This window comes from Lithobates pipiens, unplaced genomic scaffold (assembly GCF_037356315.1).
Source record: "Lithobates pipiens isolate NorthernLeopardFrog02 unplaced genomic scaffold, aLitPip1_a1.2 Scaffold_25, whole genome shotgun sequence".
Taxonomy (NCBI): Eukaryota; Metazoa; Chordata; class Amphibia; order Anura; family Ranidae; genus Lithobates; species Lithobates pipiens.
In genome coordinates, this window is record NW_027507787.1 from 61362574 (window position 1) to 61381113 (window position 18540).

The window sequence follows — 18540 nt, forward strand, 5'->3', positions numbered from 1 at the left end:
TGTCTCCTAAGCTATCTGATTGCCTCACCCACCTCTATGCCCTCCATAGGTCCGATCTAACACCCTGCCACCTCTCCAGGTATAAGCCAGAGCAAAGCCCTGCATGTCCTAGGTGTGGTGATCAAAGCGACTCAGTCTACCACTTGCTATGGTCCTGCCCGTCTATCCAAGGGTACTGGTCATAGGTTGTAAAGTTCCTCCACGATCATATGGGTCCCCCCCTGACCCTGTGTGCCTGTCAATGTATACTGGGGCTGCTCTCTCTCTCTGAGGGTGATAAATACTTAAAAATATTTTTGCAAGAAACATTCTTAGACAGAATGCAAATCGCCAGGACATGGATGAGAGTGCCGTGCCTGAAATTTGAATCGTGTGGCTAGCTTGAGTCTTTCAAGAGGTTTTCTTATGGGAGCAAAAAAATCCCCACTCTGTCAAATACATACAAAATAAATGTTTTGGCTGTACTGGGGCTTTACTATACAGTACAAAAAAAATAAAAAATTTTGGATGAGAAAGCTACTGATTTTCAAATGTCTTCAGCTGCCCACAGCCTGTTAAATAATGACTAAACTTACCATACTAGAGTCTATCTGGCTGAATGAGGACACTCCAAATAGGTTCTGGATGAGAGCCTGCTGCACATTTGCACCAACCCATATAAAGAAGTTCACACCATTTTCAAGCAGATATATTTCACCCTTAGAAAGCCTTTCTTCTGAGGCACGGATAGCTACAGGCAGGGAATCACTGGTAGGATCCACTTTGGTCTGCACAAAAGAAAAAGAGTAAAGATTAAATACTGAAACAAAAAACAAAACAAAAAAGTAAGCAAGCCATATATGCCAAAAGGCAAATTTTAGATTACACTAACACGTCATCTGACCAGTTTGAAAAAAGAAAAAATAAATGCCACAAAAGGTTAAAAAATACAATTCCATGTATTTTGCAATGTTGCTACGTCAGTGAATAAAAAGCCACTAAAGAAGATACAGGAATAAAACTTACAAACGTCAGGAGCCTAGGATAGAAAAATACATTTGAATCTGCAACATCCATGGAGGAAATAAGCTGTCGCACGTATGCCCGGTCATCAATGGTCACGTCAGGACCAGGTTGCAACACGTCACTTTTCAGTACACAGTTCAGGTAGACAGGAAGCAGCTTCATGCATTCTGGAAGGATCAGCTGGTAAAAAAGTAAACAGATCAGAACATGCTTTGACTGGAAGTATGATTTTCAGGACATATTATAAGCATACTGCATTGCAGACAATACCTGGCCAGCAGAAGAGGGGCTTGCACAGTTCTTGCGATAGCATGCGAGAATTTGAGCGCACTGATTTATCAGGGAGTCTCTAACAGTCTTTGTTGGGTTATTTAAGACTCCACGGAAAGCTGAAAAATCAACAAAAAGGCAAATTAAAGGATAAGGTCACCATTCAGACCATATTTAGGGTGTAACATGCTCCAGCACATGGTCTCCCCACCCCATGTCAGCAGGCAGGGTTTCTTCTCCCCACAACATTGTCACATTTTAAAAACACTGCAACCGCACAGCTGCATCATTCATTTGTTCACAGCAATTTGAACAAGGAAAATTACAAGTCCGGTCTTCCACTGCAGCAGACAGCTTGAAGGTCTTAATGAGCTGCAAGGGCACTGATGAGCATTTTCCCTAGTTCATTCACAAGCCCTGCAGCTTTTAACAAACTGTCCGTACAGAGGTATGGGCTGAAAGCTGTAGGACATGTCTACAGGAGCCAGACATTGCACTGGTATCCACTGACTGTGGGTGCAATGCTTTGCAGGCTCCTTGAGGGGGGTGGAATTATTTTTTGCAGATAATATGTGCATTTATTATTTTTTCCCAAAAGGTGAACTTTGTCTTTAAGAAATTTCAATAAGAACACAAAAACCAAGCAAACACAATATCAGCATTAAATATCCCTTGTATTTATGTGCTGTATTAACCACTTGACCACTGGGCACTTAAACACCCTTAAGAACCAGACTAATTTTCAGCTTTCGGTGCTCTCACATTTTGAATGACAATTACTCAGTCATGCAACACTGTACCCATATGAAAATGTTGTCTTTTTCACACAAATGGAGCTTTCTTTTGGTGGTATTTAATCACCTCTCGGTTTTTTATTTTTTGTGCTATAAAAGAAAAAAAAGACCGAAAGTTCTGTAAAAAAAATGAATTTTTCTTCGTTTCTGTTATAAAATTTAGCAGATTAGTAATTTTTCTTCATAAATTTTGGCCAAAATTTATACTACCGCATATCTTTGGTAAAAATAAGTACAAATTGGTGGATATTATTTGGTCTTTGTGAAAGTTATAGAGTCCACAAGCTGTGGTGCCAATATCTGAAAATTGATCACACCTGAAGTACTGACGGCCTATTTCAATTCTTGAGACCCTAACATGCCATAAAATTACAAATACCCCCCAAATGACCCCTTTTTGGAAAGAAGACATTCCAAGGTATTTAGTAAGAGGCATGATGAGTTTTTTGAAGTTGTCATTTTTTCCCACAATTCTTTGCAAAATCAAGATTTTTTTTCCTTTTTTCCCCCCACAAAATTGTCATATTATCAGTTTATTTCTCACACACAGCATATGCATACCACAAATTACACCCCAAAACACATTCTGCTATTACTCCCGAGTACGGCGATACCACATGTGTGAGATTTTTACACAGTGTGGCCACATACAGAGGCCCAACATGCAGGGAGCGCCATCAGGCGTTCTGGAGCACCCAGGACAATTCTGACATTTCTCTCCTACATGTAAAAATCATCATTTATTTGCTAGAAAATTACAGAGAACCCCAAAACATTATATATTTTTTTTTTAGCAAAGACCCTAGAGAACACAATTGTGGTCGTTGCAAATTTTTATCTCTCACGGTATTTGCGCAGCAATTTTTCGAACGCGTTTTTTGGGGGGAAAAACTGTTTTGTGTTTAAAAAAAAACAAAACAGTAAAGTTAGCCCAATTTTTGCATAAAGTGAAAGATGAAGTTATGCTGAGTAAACAGATACCTAACATGTCACTAATTGCACATGCCCGTGGAATGGCGCCAAACGTCGCTACTTAAAAATCCCCATAGGCGACGCTTTAATTTTTTTTTACTGGTTACATGTTTTGAGTTACAGAGGAGGTCTAGGGCTAGAATTATTGCCGCATCTATGGCAGGGTATCTCCAAGTATGGCGGGGTATGGCAATTTATGGCGGGGTATGGCAATTTATGGCGGGGTATGGCAATTTATGGCGGGGTATGGCAATTTATGGCGGGGTATGGCAATTTATGGCGGGGTATGGCAGCGTACTGGCGGGGTATGGCAGCGTACTGGCGGGGTATGGCAGCGTACTGGCGGGGTATGGCAGCGTACTGGCGGGGTATGGCAGCATACTGGCGGGGTATGGCAGCATACTGGCGGGGTATGGCAGCATACTGGCGGGGTATGGCAGCGTACTGGCGGGGTATGGCAGCGTACTGGCGGGGTATGGCAGCGTCATTTGACGGAGCGATCACGTGGTAAACGGCGGCAATGAGCGGCCGTTTACCGTGATCTGTGATGCGCCGGGTCCTGTGGACACGGATGCTCTCGTGTGCGAATTCAGCAGAATTCTGGGAGGCCGTTAATTAACAGCCTCTCAGAGTTAAACAACCGCCCTGAAGCCATTAATCGGCTATGGGCGGTTGTTAAGTGGTTAAATGTATATCAAATCTGTTCAAGATAAGATGTGCATAAAGTACATCTGAACGTATACAGTTGCTATTGCCAAAACTACCAATTGATGCAGATACATTTTATAGGGTGCCGGCATGCTCGGATAAGGGTCTTATGGATTTTGGGGGAACCTGACACTGTTTTTTTCCATAAATTTTTTTATTTTTTCCATAAATATTTTTAGTCAGCAAATTTTTTTATTTTTTATTCAGCTGTCATTGGGGAGGCCCGCAGACAGCTGATAATTCTTCAATTAAAGGCGCTGTGGCTGGCTTCCCAGCTCGCTCCTTAGAAACCAGCTATATATACAGTGAATGTTAAAAAAAAAAAACAAGAAAAACTCACATCGCAAAAAACAAATCGCAGTAAAAGCGTTGTAAAAACGCAGTACTTGCATTTTAGATGTGGGCCCATTGAAGTCTATTACATGCAAAACAGTGCATTTTGTGGGAAAAAGGTCCCCCGGCCCTTTCCAAAATCAAAGCGGCAGAAAAATGCATTGATTTGAACGTCCATAGGAATCCATGTTAAAAAAAATACCCTGCATTTCTGCAAAAAGCATCAGAAAATGCATTAGTGTGAATGGAGCATTAATGTGCACAGGAGTAACCGAGATAGAGAGTAAAATCTCCCCAATGAAGTTAGACAGAAATAAAACACTTGACAGTCTTGAACATGTTCCCACTGTATCCAAAGCTAAACGAAAAATAAATATTTGGCTCTGGAATTGCGCTTTAAACTACCTAAAGGTTCTTGAGGTTTCGCAATGTTTCTCAGGTAAAGCTCTTTACCTGACTTTCAAGTCTGGCCATCTGCCATAGCAATTACAAGTGGGTGGTATTTATTTAATTTCATTTATGGAGAATGCAACAGATAAAGTGGTAACACCCAGTAATATGTAAAGTCTTTAAGAAAATGTATTCTGCCACTAAGTTTTTTGTGGTCTACTATACAATGCCTAAATGTGTATATAAAACACACATAGCACTCACCAAACTTGGCAAAATAGTTGATCAGCGTGTCCGTTTCACAATTTCGATACAAGTCTGCTAGTTGTGTGCAGCAGTTCAATGCCATGTTATGTACGCGAAGTCTACGCTGCCCTCCACAGCTGGTATACAAGATAGCACACTGGAAGAAAAAAGGAAAAAAAAAAAAAAAAAAAAGACACGTTTATGCCAAGAAAATCATCATTTAGGTTGACAAAATACAGAATTTTTTTTCTAAAGCTGATAGATAAGAACCATAACCGTAGAATAAAAGCGCAGACCTAAAACAGAGCAATTTAAAAGGGGACACTCAATGTCATCGGTCTTCATATAGGCTTTTAATATATGCAGCAGTCTGCCATGATAGATATCACCCCTTTAACTGACTGGATCTTCATAGTTAAATGATCTCGAATCTGGGCATGCAGGAAGGCAAGCCAGTGTTTTTCTAGTTCAAGCAGGGCCTTATATCAAATCCTCAGCAAGACTAGCACAGGCTGAAGTGGATAAGAGGTTGAAAACGACCAAGAAAAGTATCAACAAACCTACCTGGTAGCCCCACATAAATCCTACTTGCAAGAAGGAATGCAGAATGAAAGACGGATGTATTCCAGTGATCCCCTACCCACACTAGTATTGTATAGATAAACAAGCCACTGAAAGTTAGCTAGAGGCAGAAGCAGACGTAAATGCAGATAACAGAGAAAGCCACTCATCTTGAGTTGTGTAGTAACAGGTAGCCCGCTTAGAGTTTTTTTTATGCCAATATTTCATATTCTTGATATGTGCCTGTTGTGCCATATACTTGTATAAAAACATATACTGGTCTCTTTGTATTGCTTCCTTTGTGTGAAATCCTTGGTTTTCCTGCCAGTCCCTCTGCTTTCCTATTAAAAACTGACCACATTAACCACTTAAGGACCGCCTCACGCCGATGCACGTCGGCAGAATGGCATGGCTGGGCACAAGCACGTACCTGTACGTTGATTTTCAAGTGCCCAGCCTTGGGTCAGGAGTGCGCCGCAGTTGGCGCGCTCCCGACCCGATCCTGTGCTCCGTGGCCGTGGGACCAGCGGACCCGATTGCCGCTGGTGTCCCGCGAATGGGTCACAGAGCTGAAGAACGAGGAGAGGTCTGTGTAAACAAATCTCTCCCCGAGCTTCCCTGTGTGGCTGTCACCGATCGTCTCTTCCCTTTTATAGGGAATGACGATCAGTGATGTCACATGCCAGGCCACGCCCACTACAATTAAAAAAAAAACACATAACTTCATACATAACACTTACACTGCCCCCTAGTGGTTAACTCCTTCGCTGCCAGTGTCATTTACACAGGAATCAGTGCATTTAAATAGCACTGATTGCTGTGTAAAATGACAATTGTTCCAAAAATGTGTAAAAAATGTCCGAATTGTCTGCCATAATGTCGCAGTCACAATAAAAAAAATAAATAAAAAAAAAATAAAAAAAAAAAATCGCCGATCACCGCCATTACTAGTATAAAAAAAAAAAAAATTATAAACATGCTATAAAACTATCCTATAACTATCCTATAACTAGGAGGGCATTGCTGCGACCTGTGTTAGAATTGGCAAGAAGACAGGGGTGCACTTATCGCTGGGGCTACCCCCTAGCGGTTACATTTCGGAGAGACAATGGTTCTTTTACTCTACATTCCATCGCAGAATTGCCAGCATTTTTTTCCTTTGTGGGGGCCGACCCGATACCGGTCTCTGACTGGTTGGAGGTTATCCCACATCGATTTTTTCGTCAGGGATCGGCTACTTCACGCTCTCATCTATCCCAGCGCCAAGACCTGGACCTGGCAAGGAGCTGATCGCGGTAACGGCCGGCAGAGGAGTCACGTGAGTTACAGTTATAACTGCAACCTGCCAGGACTATAATGGATGTAGAATCTGACTGTCCAGTGTTGTGGAGTTCCCGTATCCCTAGATTATTATATTCCTATACCTATTATTCCACCGATGATTATACTCCCATCCTTCCCCCCCCCCTCCCCCCCCACCCCTTCGTTTCTATGCTGTGATTAATTATTATTATTATTATTATTGGGTTGCGATGGGTTTTGTTTTTGTTTTTGTTTGGGTTTTTGTTTTGTTTTTTGTTTTTTGGGGGGGTGCTGTTGCTTCCCCTCCTCTGCCCATCTTTGTTTTGCGGATCTCCTCTGTGCTGGTCAACTGCCTCGGACACTTACTAATGGTGCACTTAGTTGTACTGAGATCTTTTACGATTACAGTAATCCGGGGGGTCGGACTGTACAGGGGGGCTTTGTTCAGACTATCCGGTGCCCCCCCCCCCTTCTCATTGACGGTAGGCTCCCCTAACTCAGAGGAAAAAGAGACTTTGTTGCTTGTTTTGATTCAGAAGGGGGTTAGCCTACGGATGTATGGGTGAGAGGGGAAGTTTTTTGGTCATGTTTATTGATAAGGGGCGGGGGAAGATGGGGAGGTGGTTGGTTAAAATTAGGTTAAAATTACCGTAGGAGTATTTTGGGGGTGATGGGATCACTTTGGCATTTTTAGCGACACTTGGCTCAGTGTTTATAAACAATGCTACAAAGTAAGCGGTGGTATATTATTTGTAAGGAATTTATACTTATACTCATATTATTTTTTGTGTTAAATAATCTTGTTATCGTGGCTGTCGATACAGTTAATTTATTACTACTAGTCTAAGGCTGGGGAGGGGGAGGACGGGTTGCTTACCTGTTGGTCATTGCCCTCCACAACCCCACATAGGACTGCGCCCGATCATCGGCTTTCGCTGATGGGCGTAATAGCACTATTGTGCTGCAAATTTAGTATTGTGCTGTCCTTCATCTGAGGATCAGCTAATTATTTTTTCTCTATTTCTATTTTTTTTTTTTTTTCCTCACTAAGGTCCCTGATCGGGGACTTCCTCCGGGGGGCCATGGAGGCAGTCAAGATTCTCTCCCTGAATGCGAGGGGGTTAAATGTCCCGGAAAAAAGGCGTATGCTCCTTCAGGATCTGCGCCGGCTTAAGGTAGACCTAGCTTTGATCCAAGAGACTCATTTCCGAAGTGGGAGCCTGCCTTTTTTGCGGAGTAACTTCTATCCGACTGTGTATCATTGCACCAATGAGACTTCTAAGTCCAGAGGTGTTTCTATTTTAATTGCTCGACATGTTCCCTGGAATTGTTCAGAAGTAAAAATGGATAAGGAAGGTAGATCTCTGTTCCTTAAGGGCACAATTGGGGGAGTAGCCGTGACGTTTGCGAACATGTACGCACCTAACTCTAGTCAAGATTATTTTATTTCCAAGATGCTGACTACTCTACAGATGTTCATTACAGGCCAATTGATAGTAGGAGGAGATTTTAATATACCATTGATACCTACGGAGGACACATCCTCTGGACACTCTTCTATCACCCCAAGTGTTAGACATCGCATTGCATGTTCTATACATAGGGCACAGCTGATAGATGCATGGAGGTTGATTCACCCGTCAGAGAGAGATTATACATTCTATTCTATGCCTCAGACAGTATTCAAGAATTGATTATTTTTTTATCCCTCACGACTATTTGCATGCTCTTAGAGACGCATCTATTGAACCAATCACGTGGTCAGACCATGCCCCCATTTTAATATCTTATTCCCTAATGGACGGTGTTACCGCCAAGACACGGACGTGGAAGTTGAATGAAAGCTTGTTGCAGGATAAGGAGGTGCTCCAGGATGTAGTTAGGGAAGTAGATCAATATTTTGTTATTAACGACACCTCTGACAGTAGTCCAGGAATAGTGTGGGAGGCACATAAGGCGGTTATTCGGGGGGTTCTGATCAAGCATGGGTCGCGTATCAAAAAGATATGTATGGCACGGGTGAAAACATTATTGAGTGACCTACACCTAGCCGAGGCTAGGCATAAGCATATTCAGACTATAGCAGGTGAAACGGAAATTAAACTTCTGCGGAATAAAATTACCGATCTAATGCAATCTCAAGCCAAGGCAGCATTACAAAAATGCAGACGAATTTCATACGAGTCTGGCAATAAGTGCGGTAGAATCCTAGCTCAAACGTTAAAAGATCAAGCGCTTGCGAGTTACATCCCCCATATTAAGACCCTCCATAACCAGAAAGTCACCCTCCCGCGGGAAATAGCGGGGGAATTCAAAGAATTTTATAGGTCTTTATATAACATACAGACCCCCGAGCTCTCTCACACTCATATTGAAGATTATCTGTCCGCCTCCGATATGCCCAAACTGTCAGAGGAGGTAAGAAGGGCATTAGATGTACCGGTTACCCAGCAGGAGTTACAGGCGGCGGTAGGGATGGCAAAGACAGGGAAGGCCCCGGGACCAGACGGGCTTACGGCCCTATACTATAAAACGCTACTACCGGTGTTGGGGAATTTTATGCTTAAATTCTTCAATTCGCTGGGGACAACTCAGGTATTCCCAAGTGAATCCCTGCTTGCTCACATTACGGTAATCCCTAAGGAGGGAAAGGATCCTTCACAGTGTAGTAGTTATAGACCAATCTCACTACTTAACACGGACCTTAAGATATTTACGAAATTATTGGCATCCAGAATACAAGGCCTTCTCCCGTCACTGATTCATCTAGACCAGGTGGGCTTTGTGCCCACCAGGGAAGCACGAGATAATACGGTTAGGGTGCTTAACCTCCTACATATAGTTAACGACATTAAGACCCCTTGTGTTTTTCTGGGGACAGACGCGGAGAAGGCCTTCGACAGGGTGAATTGGGGATTTATGACTTATGTTTTGCGGTATGTAGGCTTTGGCGAGAGGCTATTGAATTGGATAGGCTCTATTTACTCTAAGCCAACAGCTCGGGTACGGGTTAATGGAGTTCTGTCCGAACCGTTTGAAATACATAATGGCACTCGCCAGGGATGCCCGTTGTCCCCTCTCCTTTTCGCCCTGTCGCTGGAGCCTTTTTTATGTAAGGTGCGAGCCAATCCCAACATTATGGGGATCTCAGTGGGAGATAGGCAATACAAAATTGCTGCATATGCAGATGACATGCTATTTTCCCTGACTAACCTAACGATGTCTCTCCCCAATTTGATGCAGGAATTCAGGGAGTATGGTGTCATCTCCAATATGAAGATTAATTTCCATAAATCTGAAGCAATGGGCATAGGTCTTTCTCAGGGTCTTATAGGAAGGCTTCATCAGGATTTTAAATTCAAATGGACCTCCTTGGCCCTGAAATATCTGGGAACGTATATTCCGCCAACTATATCTCAAGTTTATACTTTGAACTTCCCTCCATTACTGTCGACAATTTGTGCCCTACTGGTTAAATGGAATAATGGCCTGCACTCTTGGCTGGGCAGATGCAACAATATTAAGATGTGCATTTTGCCTAAGTTTCTTTATCTTCTGCAAGCATTGCCGGTCAATATTCCCTCTCACTACTTTTTACAGATCAGGAGGTTATTATCTAACTTTATTTGGGCTCACAAACGACCGAGACTTAACTACCGACAATTGACCCGACCGAAACAGCAGGGAGGTTTAGCGATTCCAGATCTTCGTAGCTATTATCAGGCCGCCCATCTGACTAGACTGATAGACTGGAATAGACACTATGATATCAAATTGTGGACCCAGCTGGAACAAGCCAAAACGGGGGTGGCACTGAATAGGGCTCCCTGGTGCTACAGTAGATTACCAAATAGGGTGAAAAACCATCCTCTCATAGGAATAACCTCACGTATCTGTGCGTCTCTCTTCGTGAGTGCGGGGCTTGTATCGGAGACTTCTCCACTTCGCCCAATTCTAGGGACCCCGGAGTTTGCCCCCGGGGTTACGGAGCTAGCGTTTCGTTCTCTTAGGACATCTGGGATTTACCAGGCGTCCCATTTTTTTGAGGGGGGTAAATGGGTAACTACCACTGATCTAATGGATCCGGAGGGCCTGTACAAATTAGATTTTTGGAAAGCAACTCAATTGAATCATTTTTTGAGGTCCCTGCCGCCCCCCGACAGTTACAATCGAAGTTTGACCTCTTTTGAAGTTTTCTGTTCGGAAGGTGGTGCCACGTCTCATGTCTTATCCGTCACATATCACATATTGACCAAGGCACCGGATGATAGGGGTCCGAGCTGTTTGGAAGCCTGGGAGAGGGATATGCGGTGTAGTTTTTCGATACGCCAAAAACAAAATATCCTATATTTTACACACAAATCCTCCATTTGCTCAAAAACACAGGAGACCAATTTTAAAATTTTAACCAGATGGTATAATACCCCGGCGAAGCTACACCGTTTTTTTCCGACAGAGTCAGACAGATGTTGGAGATGTCGGAGGGAAGAGGGTACGATTCTCCATGTCTTCTGGTCCTGCCCATTTCTGGAGCGGTTCTGGAAGACAGTTGGGGAAACAATCTCAAAATTTTCTGATACTCCTTTTCCGGTGGGGCCTGCCTCTTACCTCCTCCATGCCACGAATATGCCTCGCAAGAAATATCAGACCTCCCTGCTTCGGCATCTATTGGATGCCGCCAAAGCATGTATTCCACTGCGTTGGAAGAATACCCACCCACCGACAATTGGTATGTGGTTGAGAAGGGTAGAGGAGATTAAGAGAATGGAAGACTTAATTCTGACATACAGGGGACAGAACGAGCAATTCATTAAGACATGGTCAAAATGGAATATATTCATATGTTCAAGAGAGGGCAGGACCCTTTTGGATGAGGATGCCCCGAATGGTGGAGTATACTCCTCGGGTATGAATCACTGATAGAACGTACTTGATACCTCGGAGATCTTGGAGTCAGGCATTTGATGTTTGATATAAAAGGACAGGTCTGCCTCCAGGGACCCCTTGGACCCCATTCCTTATTTTGTTTCCCCTCCCTCCCCCCCCTTATATACCTTATACCCCATCTATCCTTGTGTTTAATTTTCTAGCTATTTCTTGTTTCTCTCTTTAACACTTTTTGGTTTCTTTTTTTTGTTTAAGGGTTTGGGCCTGGAGGGAACGTTAGAGTTTCCTCCACGTCCAAAACATCTTCTTTATATATAATTTTGAAAACTGGGTGGGATTTATGGTGCTGATTAGTGCTTTTGGATCAATCTTGGTAAGGGTATTTGGTCTTTACAATATGAACTGGGGTTGCCATGTTGGGATAGGCTCTTTACGGTGGAGTTATGGAAGGAGTGGCTAAGATAGGCCCGAGAGGTTAGATGCTTTTGTTTTTCTGTTCCGTAGATTGAAGTCCCATATGCGCATGTTGTAGGGACCATTTGTTATTGCATTGATTTATTTTGTACGCCTATTGGTTCATCGTATTACCTACATGTTCTGTTTTGCTCCATATTTTCCTACCCTTCGAATAAAACATAAAATTTGAAAAAAATAAAATAAAACTATCCCCTAATTTTGTAAACGCTATAACTTTAGCGCAAACAAATCAATAATCGCTAATTGCGATTTTTTTACCAAAAATATGTAGAAGAATACGCATCGGCCTAAACGCTCTATTTTTGTTTATAGCGCAAAAAATAAAAACCGCAGAGGTGATCAAATACCACCAAAAGAAATCTCTATTTGTGGGAAAAAAAGGACGCCAATTTTGTTTGGGAGCCACGTCGCACGACTAAGCAATTGTCAGTTAAAGCGACGCAGTGTCGAATTGCAAAAAGCGTCCTTTGGCTGCAAATTGGTCCTGGGCTTAAGTGGTTAAGCAGGAAAACCCACACCACAGTCAGTTCTCTAGCTATGCTGGGAACTCAGCCTGCTCTACCCCAATGATCAGACTTGTCCTCACATGCCCTGCCTGCACAGCTATTCACTGGGAAGATCAGTGTACTGTTGCTTCTCCTCCCCACAGATCTTATGCAGCTGGGAACAGTAGGAATGTGATATAAATAAAATAAAAAAAAGTATTTATAATTTTTTTTTATATCTATGCACAAAATGTTTTGCCTTTCATTTCCATTTTAAACTGAATGGGTTGTTTTACAAGGTGATCATTTACAATCACTTTAAGGGCAGGATGAAGGGAGTCCATATAGAGAGAAGATGACCAACAAAAAAGATCAGCATGCTGCCCCTGCTTACCATCTTTATACCAGCAAATCTGGCAAAATCAGTTGCAACCAGAACGGAAAGCACAAAATGATCAAGGTGTAGACACCCTGAGGGGCACAAAAAAATCAAAAAACGGATATGGTTGCTCTTTGCCTCTAAAGACTACAGCCCACCCCTATAATTTGTTAGGAAACAAAATAATTACAAGAAGCAGGGGCTTATGACATTATGTCTACATATCACAAGAAAGCTGGATTCTGAATGGCCAGGCCACTTCTAATCTGTATACTTAAAAGTGGTTGCAAAGGCTGAAGGATTTTTACCTTCATGCATTCTATGCATGAAGGAAAAAAAAAACACCCTGTGTGGTGCTCTTCCTAGCCCCCCAATATTTACCAGACATCAGCGATGTGCACGAAAGCAGCTGTTCTCACCCCACTCTCTCCCTCCTCATTGCCGTCGCTGCTGTCAATCACAGACAGTGCAGCGAGGAGGGTGCAGGGGCAGGGCCCCGTTTTGTGCATCAACAGACACAGAGCTGGGTTTGGTAGTGAGCATGCAAAACTACTCCCATAGCAAGCAACTTGCTATTGGGGCACGTGGTGAGAGGAAGGAGCCAAGAGCACTGGCAGGGGAACCAAGAAGGAGGAGGAGGGGCCACAGAGCAGGCAAGTATAATATGTTTGTTTTTTTTTTCCCCCAATTTTTCTTTAGTATCACTTTATTACAGGTGCTTATAACCGGTCAAAATGGCCAGCGTGCAGGGGGAAGTTTCAATGCGGTGTGTCTGCAGGCCAAAAAGTAAGCACAGCTGCAGCAGGCTTAGCACAGATACAGCGCATCCGGAAAGTATTCACTTTCTACATTTTGGTATGTTACAGGCTTATTCCAAAATGGATTCAATTCATTATTTTCCACAAAATTCTACAAACAATACTCCACAATGACAACACGAAATAAGTTTGAAATCTTTGCAAATTTAATAGAACAAAAAAATAAAATAATGTACACAAGTTCACAGCCTTTGCCATGACACTCAAAATTGAGCTCAGGTGCTTCCTGTTTCCGCTCATTAACCTTGAGATATTTCTACAACGTGATTGGAGTCCACCTGTGGTACATTCAGTTGATTGGACATGATTTGGAAAGGCACACACCTGTCTTTATAAGGTCCCACAGTTGACAGTGCATGTCAGAGCACAAACCAAGCCATGAAGTCCAAGGAATTGTCCGTAGACCTTCGATACACGATTATATCAAGGCACAGAAAAAAAGTCTGCAGCATTTAAGGTCCCAATGAGCACAGTAGCATCCATCATCCATAAATGGAAGAAGTTTGGAACCACCAGGACTCTTCCTAGAGCCGGCCGTCTGGCCAAACTGAGAAATCGGCAGAGAAGTCTTAGTCAGGGAGGTGAACAAGAACCTGATAGTCACTATGACAGAGCTCCAGCATACCTCTGTGGAGATGGGAGAACCTTCCAGAAGAATAACCATCTCTGCAGCACTCCACCAATCAGGCCTGTATGGTAGAGTGGCCAGACAAAAGCCATGCCTCAGAAAAGGCCAAAATGAGAGAGCACATGGAGTTTACCAAAAGGCACCTGAAGGACTGACCATGAGAAACAAAAAACTCTCTGGTCTAATGAAACAAAGATTGAACTCTTTTGCGTGAATGGCAAGCGGCATGTCTGGAGGAGACCGAGCACCGCTCATCTCATGGCCAATATCATACTTACAGTGTAGAATGGTGGTTGCAGCATCATTCTCTGAGGGTGTTTTCAGTGGCATGAACTGGGAGACTAGTCAAGATCGAGGGAAAGATGAATGCAGCAATGTACAGATACATCCTTGCTGAAAACCTTGACCTCAGACTTGGGTGAAGGTTCATCTTCCAACAGGACAACGACCCTAAGCACATAGCCAAGATAACAAAGGAGTGGCTAAGAACTCTGTGAATGTCCTTGAGTGGCCGAGCCAGAGCCCAGACTTGAACCCGCTTGAACATCTCTAGAGAGATCCAAAAACGGCTGTGCATCGACGCTCCCCATCCAACCTGATTAAGTTTGAGAGGTTCTGCAAAGAGGACTGGGAGAAACTGCCCAAAAATAGGTGTGTCAAACTTTTAGCATCATACTCAAAAAGTCTTGACGCTGTAATTGGTGCCAAAGGTGCTTTCAACAAAGTATTTTCGTTTTTTATAATGTGGTTTTAAAACACACTTCTTTCACGTTGTCATTATGGGGTATTGTTTGTAAAATTTTGAGGAAAATAATGCATTTAATCCATTTTGGAATAAGGCTGTAACATAAAAAATTGCACTGTAAACCATAAGCTGTTGTATGTGCAAACCTGGTATTTTACTACTGAAAATCCTTAAGAGTGTCTTTTCACAGCAACAAGTCGGTTTCATTACTAGAAATCACTATGTGTGTTAGATACACATTTGTGTAGACAAGCAACTCCAGCTATAGAAGGCAAAATTACTGAATTGTACCTGAAGAAGGGCTCCTGTGTCTTCATTCAGTTTGTCATCATGCTTGAACTCCACAGTTATGGTTTTATCACAGTCCAGCCCAGCCAGCTCTACATCAGTGGTGTTACTCATGTAGAAAGCACCAAAGAAGTCAGTTGCACGAATGCCTGAAAAGAAAAAAACAAAACTATAGTGCTTGTTTGGGTAAAAGTTTACACCTCTAAGTGTGGGCGGTAAAACGGCACTATTTTTAGCGGCGTTTTACCACCGGATTTGCGGCGCTTTGAGCCCCGCTAGCGGCCAAGGGTTAAAACCGCCAGCAATAGGCTGCAATAGCTGCGTTTTGCCGGCGGTTTTACAGTGCTACCCCATTGATTTCAATGGGGAGCAGCGGTGGAGGAGCGGTTAACACACCGCTCCAAAGAAGCTGCTGACAGGACTTTTCCCTGACGTCCTGCCAGTGCACCACTGTAGTGTGAAAGCCCTCGGGCTTTCACTCTACATACAATGGTGCAGCTTCTTTAGGGCAGATTGCAGGTGCCATTTCTAACGCTATAGCGCCTGCAAAACGCCCTGGTGTGAAAGGGGTCTAAGGCTTGTTAAAGCAGTCACAAAACAAGATACCAACATAGTATATAAAAAAGTCCTACATTTTGAAATTCTCTTTACCTACATTGTGATCTAAAAAGGAAGTCCTCATTCTGGTGTAAAATTCTGGTAACACAATTAAATAAATTTAACGTGCTAACCAAAGTACTCACCTGTGCTAGTCCTGACCCTCATGACTGCATCAAATCCTATGTCTTTCCGTACATCCCGGCGCAGATCGTTTAGGAATCGCTCTCTGTCAGTCTCAATCTGCCAGAGAAAAGATCAAAACATTACTGCAGTTCTAGTCAAATAAGGTTCAATCAATAACAGAAATTAATAGCTAGTGATTTTGTACAAGGTACATAGTGTGATAATACAGCTCTATTTTGTCTTCTAACAACGCCATGAATGCCTGTATGCCAGCAACACTATACAAGACAAATAATTTTTAGATATACAGTATAGAAGAGGCAAATGATAAATGCACCCAAGACTGATAAAAGCAGATAATTACACGTGTGCATATTTAAATAGCTACCTGGAAGAAAGTATACTTGTAAACTGAACCCCCAGTCTGGAAAGGAACAACACCAAGTGTGGCCACATCCACAAACTGATTTGGAAACAGGAATAGATCCACACAGCAGCCCTGAGCAACGCAATCCTTGGCCAGGTTGTTATAGAAAGTTGTCTGAGGTTGGAATAAGCTCTGCAGAAAAAGACAGAAGGCATAGTTCCATTTTCACTAGGCAGTAAAAAAAAAGAAATTACAGGAGGTTTACAAAGGTCGGATGTTATCCCTTAAGTGATTTGTACATATTATACAGAAACGTCAGATACTGGTGCTTGCCTCACCAATTTAATCGATTTGAATTTTACAGAACCAAATAGGCAGTTTGGTAGTAGTGCAAGCTTAGGCAGGTCATAGATTATGAGATTGTCTTTCCTGCAACCACGGATTTCCCTCAAGCAGAGCTATTGTGTTCTCCCAAGAGGAGAGGACATTATATATATACACATATACACACACACACACACACACACACACACACACACACACACACACACACACACACACTAGAGAAATCTAGGAAATTTCACAAGGGCATTTGTCAATATACTTCCATTCAATACTTAAAATTAAAAATAATGTACATGAAATGTTTCAATAAACATTACCTTTTCCTTATCTGTATTGAGGAGTTTCTTATCATCCCTGTTCTTGACCTTCCCTGGGGCCTCAGCAATAGGGAGAGTAGTGTGGAAAAGAAAGAGCTTCCCAGCACAGTCAGCAGACTAAACAGAAAACACATAAATGCTACAAGTTTTTGCAGGACTGGAATTTTCTAACAGAAGGTTTCAAGCAAACTGACAAATCATACCTTCAGTGCTTCTAAACCAGCCTGGATGACTGGGCCAAAAACAGTCTCAGTTTCTCTTGTGTCAGCAAACAGTTCTGGAATCTGGTCAAGCAAACTAATAGAGATAAAAAACATAAATAAATTGTAATTTTGCATTGAAAATTCAGTCAACACATAAGCTCCTAAATGTACTCCACCAAAAATGAATGGCTTATGCTGAATGTGAAGGAACCGTAACCAAATGCAAACACCACCTGTTCCCAGAAATAACCAAAATCATTGTCACTTTCCTTTGAGAGAATGGCTAAGAAATGTAAAGTCCATGTTATACAAAGACAATAACTCCACAACAAAGAAAAGAGACAAAATGTATTGGTCTTTGTTAACTACAAGAAAGCTTTCTACAAGGAAATAAAAGTGGAAAGAAAGGCAAGTTGATGCCCAAGGCAGTCGGCTATCAGTTGTCATACTCCAGTGCAGCATAAAAACATTAATGTTACCCCTCCCCATAAACCCCCCTCAGCTATTCTACTCAGCCTCTAATGTTTCACCTGCGGGCCTGAAACCAGCATTTTGGATGAGGGCTGAGAGACCAGCAAATATTCGTTCTTTGGTCTTCCCTAGCTGCAAAAGCCTGGAATAAACGTGTATAAATAGACTTCTGGTCTCTTGTCAATTTCCACGGCCACTGCTGCCAGGAAAAAAGCTAATGGAGTACAATTTGCGCTCCATTAGCTCCAACGGAAGGCAGGTGAGCCATCAAGGGTTTAAAAGACCCATGAAGTCTAAAAAACTAGAACCTGTCAAAGTGTTTATGTTACATAGGAGACTTCTTTTTGTACCCCATGTGATATAAAGTTTTATTGAAAAAAAAAAAAAAAAAAAAAAAAACATATTTATCGGCACATTACACACAGGGAGATTTGTTTCATCCCTGTGTATCATCTGAGGCTGTTCACTTCACTGGGTATACACATAGCAGAACTAAGAAAGGCCCCCATCCTCCTAGGCCACTAGCAAAAAACACAGAGGCATGCTGGGAGGGGTCATCCTGGACTGACAGTTTTTGTTAATCCTACTGTGGAGGGAAATGGAACCGAAAAGACTTCCTGTATTCCTCAATGAATAAGAAAGTAAAGTGAATAGTTTAAAATGTCCATAGTCTGGGCACAAGTGCACTTAAAAAAGTCAGCTAATCCAAATAAGTAAAATCTGTCTTTATAAAGGATATGTCATGCAACGAAAGAGGTAGGTATTTATGTGGCACCCTAGTGTTGTAATCCTCAACGAGGTGATGGTTTTCTAGCAATTCAAACAG

General features: G+C 42.4%; 1 protein-coding gene across 8 annotated transcripts in view; it reads right to left on the reverse strand.

The window, feature by feature from the left end:
- LOC143930308 (protein transport protein Sec24C-like) overlaps nucleotides 1-18540 on the reverse strand; it is a 98570-nt gene that overhangs the window by 10362 nt on the left and 69668 nt on the right. For all 8 annotated transcript variants that reach the window (XM_077454545.1, XM_077454544.1, XM_077454543.1 and 5 more), the window contains 9 exons: nucleotides 17244-17337; nucleotides 17041-17157; nucleotides 16400-16570; nucleotides 16032-16128; nucleotides 15292-15437; nucleotides 4737-4875; nucleotides 1276-1394; nucleotides 1006-1185; nucleotides 576-767 (listed from right to left, as the gene is read on the reverse strand). In XM_077454545.1, the coding sequence (XP_077310671.1) occupies nucleotides 576-767; nucleotides 1006-1185; nucleotides 1276-1394; nucleotides 4737-4875; nucleotides 15292-15437; nucleotides 16032-16128; nucleotides 16400-16570; nucleotides 17041-17157; nucleotides 17244-17337 (1255 nt within the window). The remainder of the gene's footprint in view (nucleotides 1-575; nucleotides 768-1005; nucleotides 1186-1275; nucleotides 1395-4736; nucleotides 4876-15291; nucleotides 15438-16031; nucleotides 16129-16399; nucleotides 16571-17040; nucleotides 17158-17243; nucleotides 17338-18540) is intronic.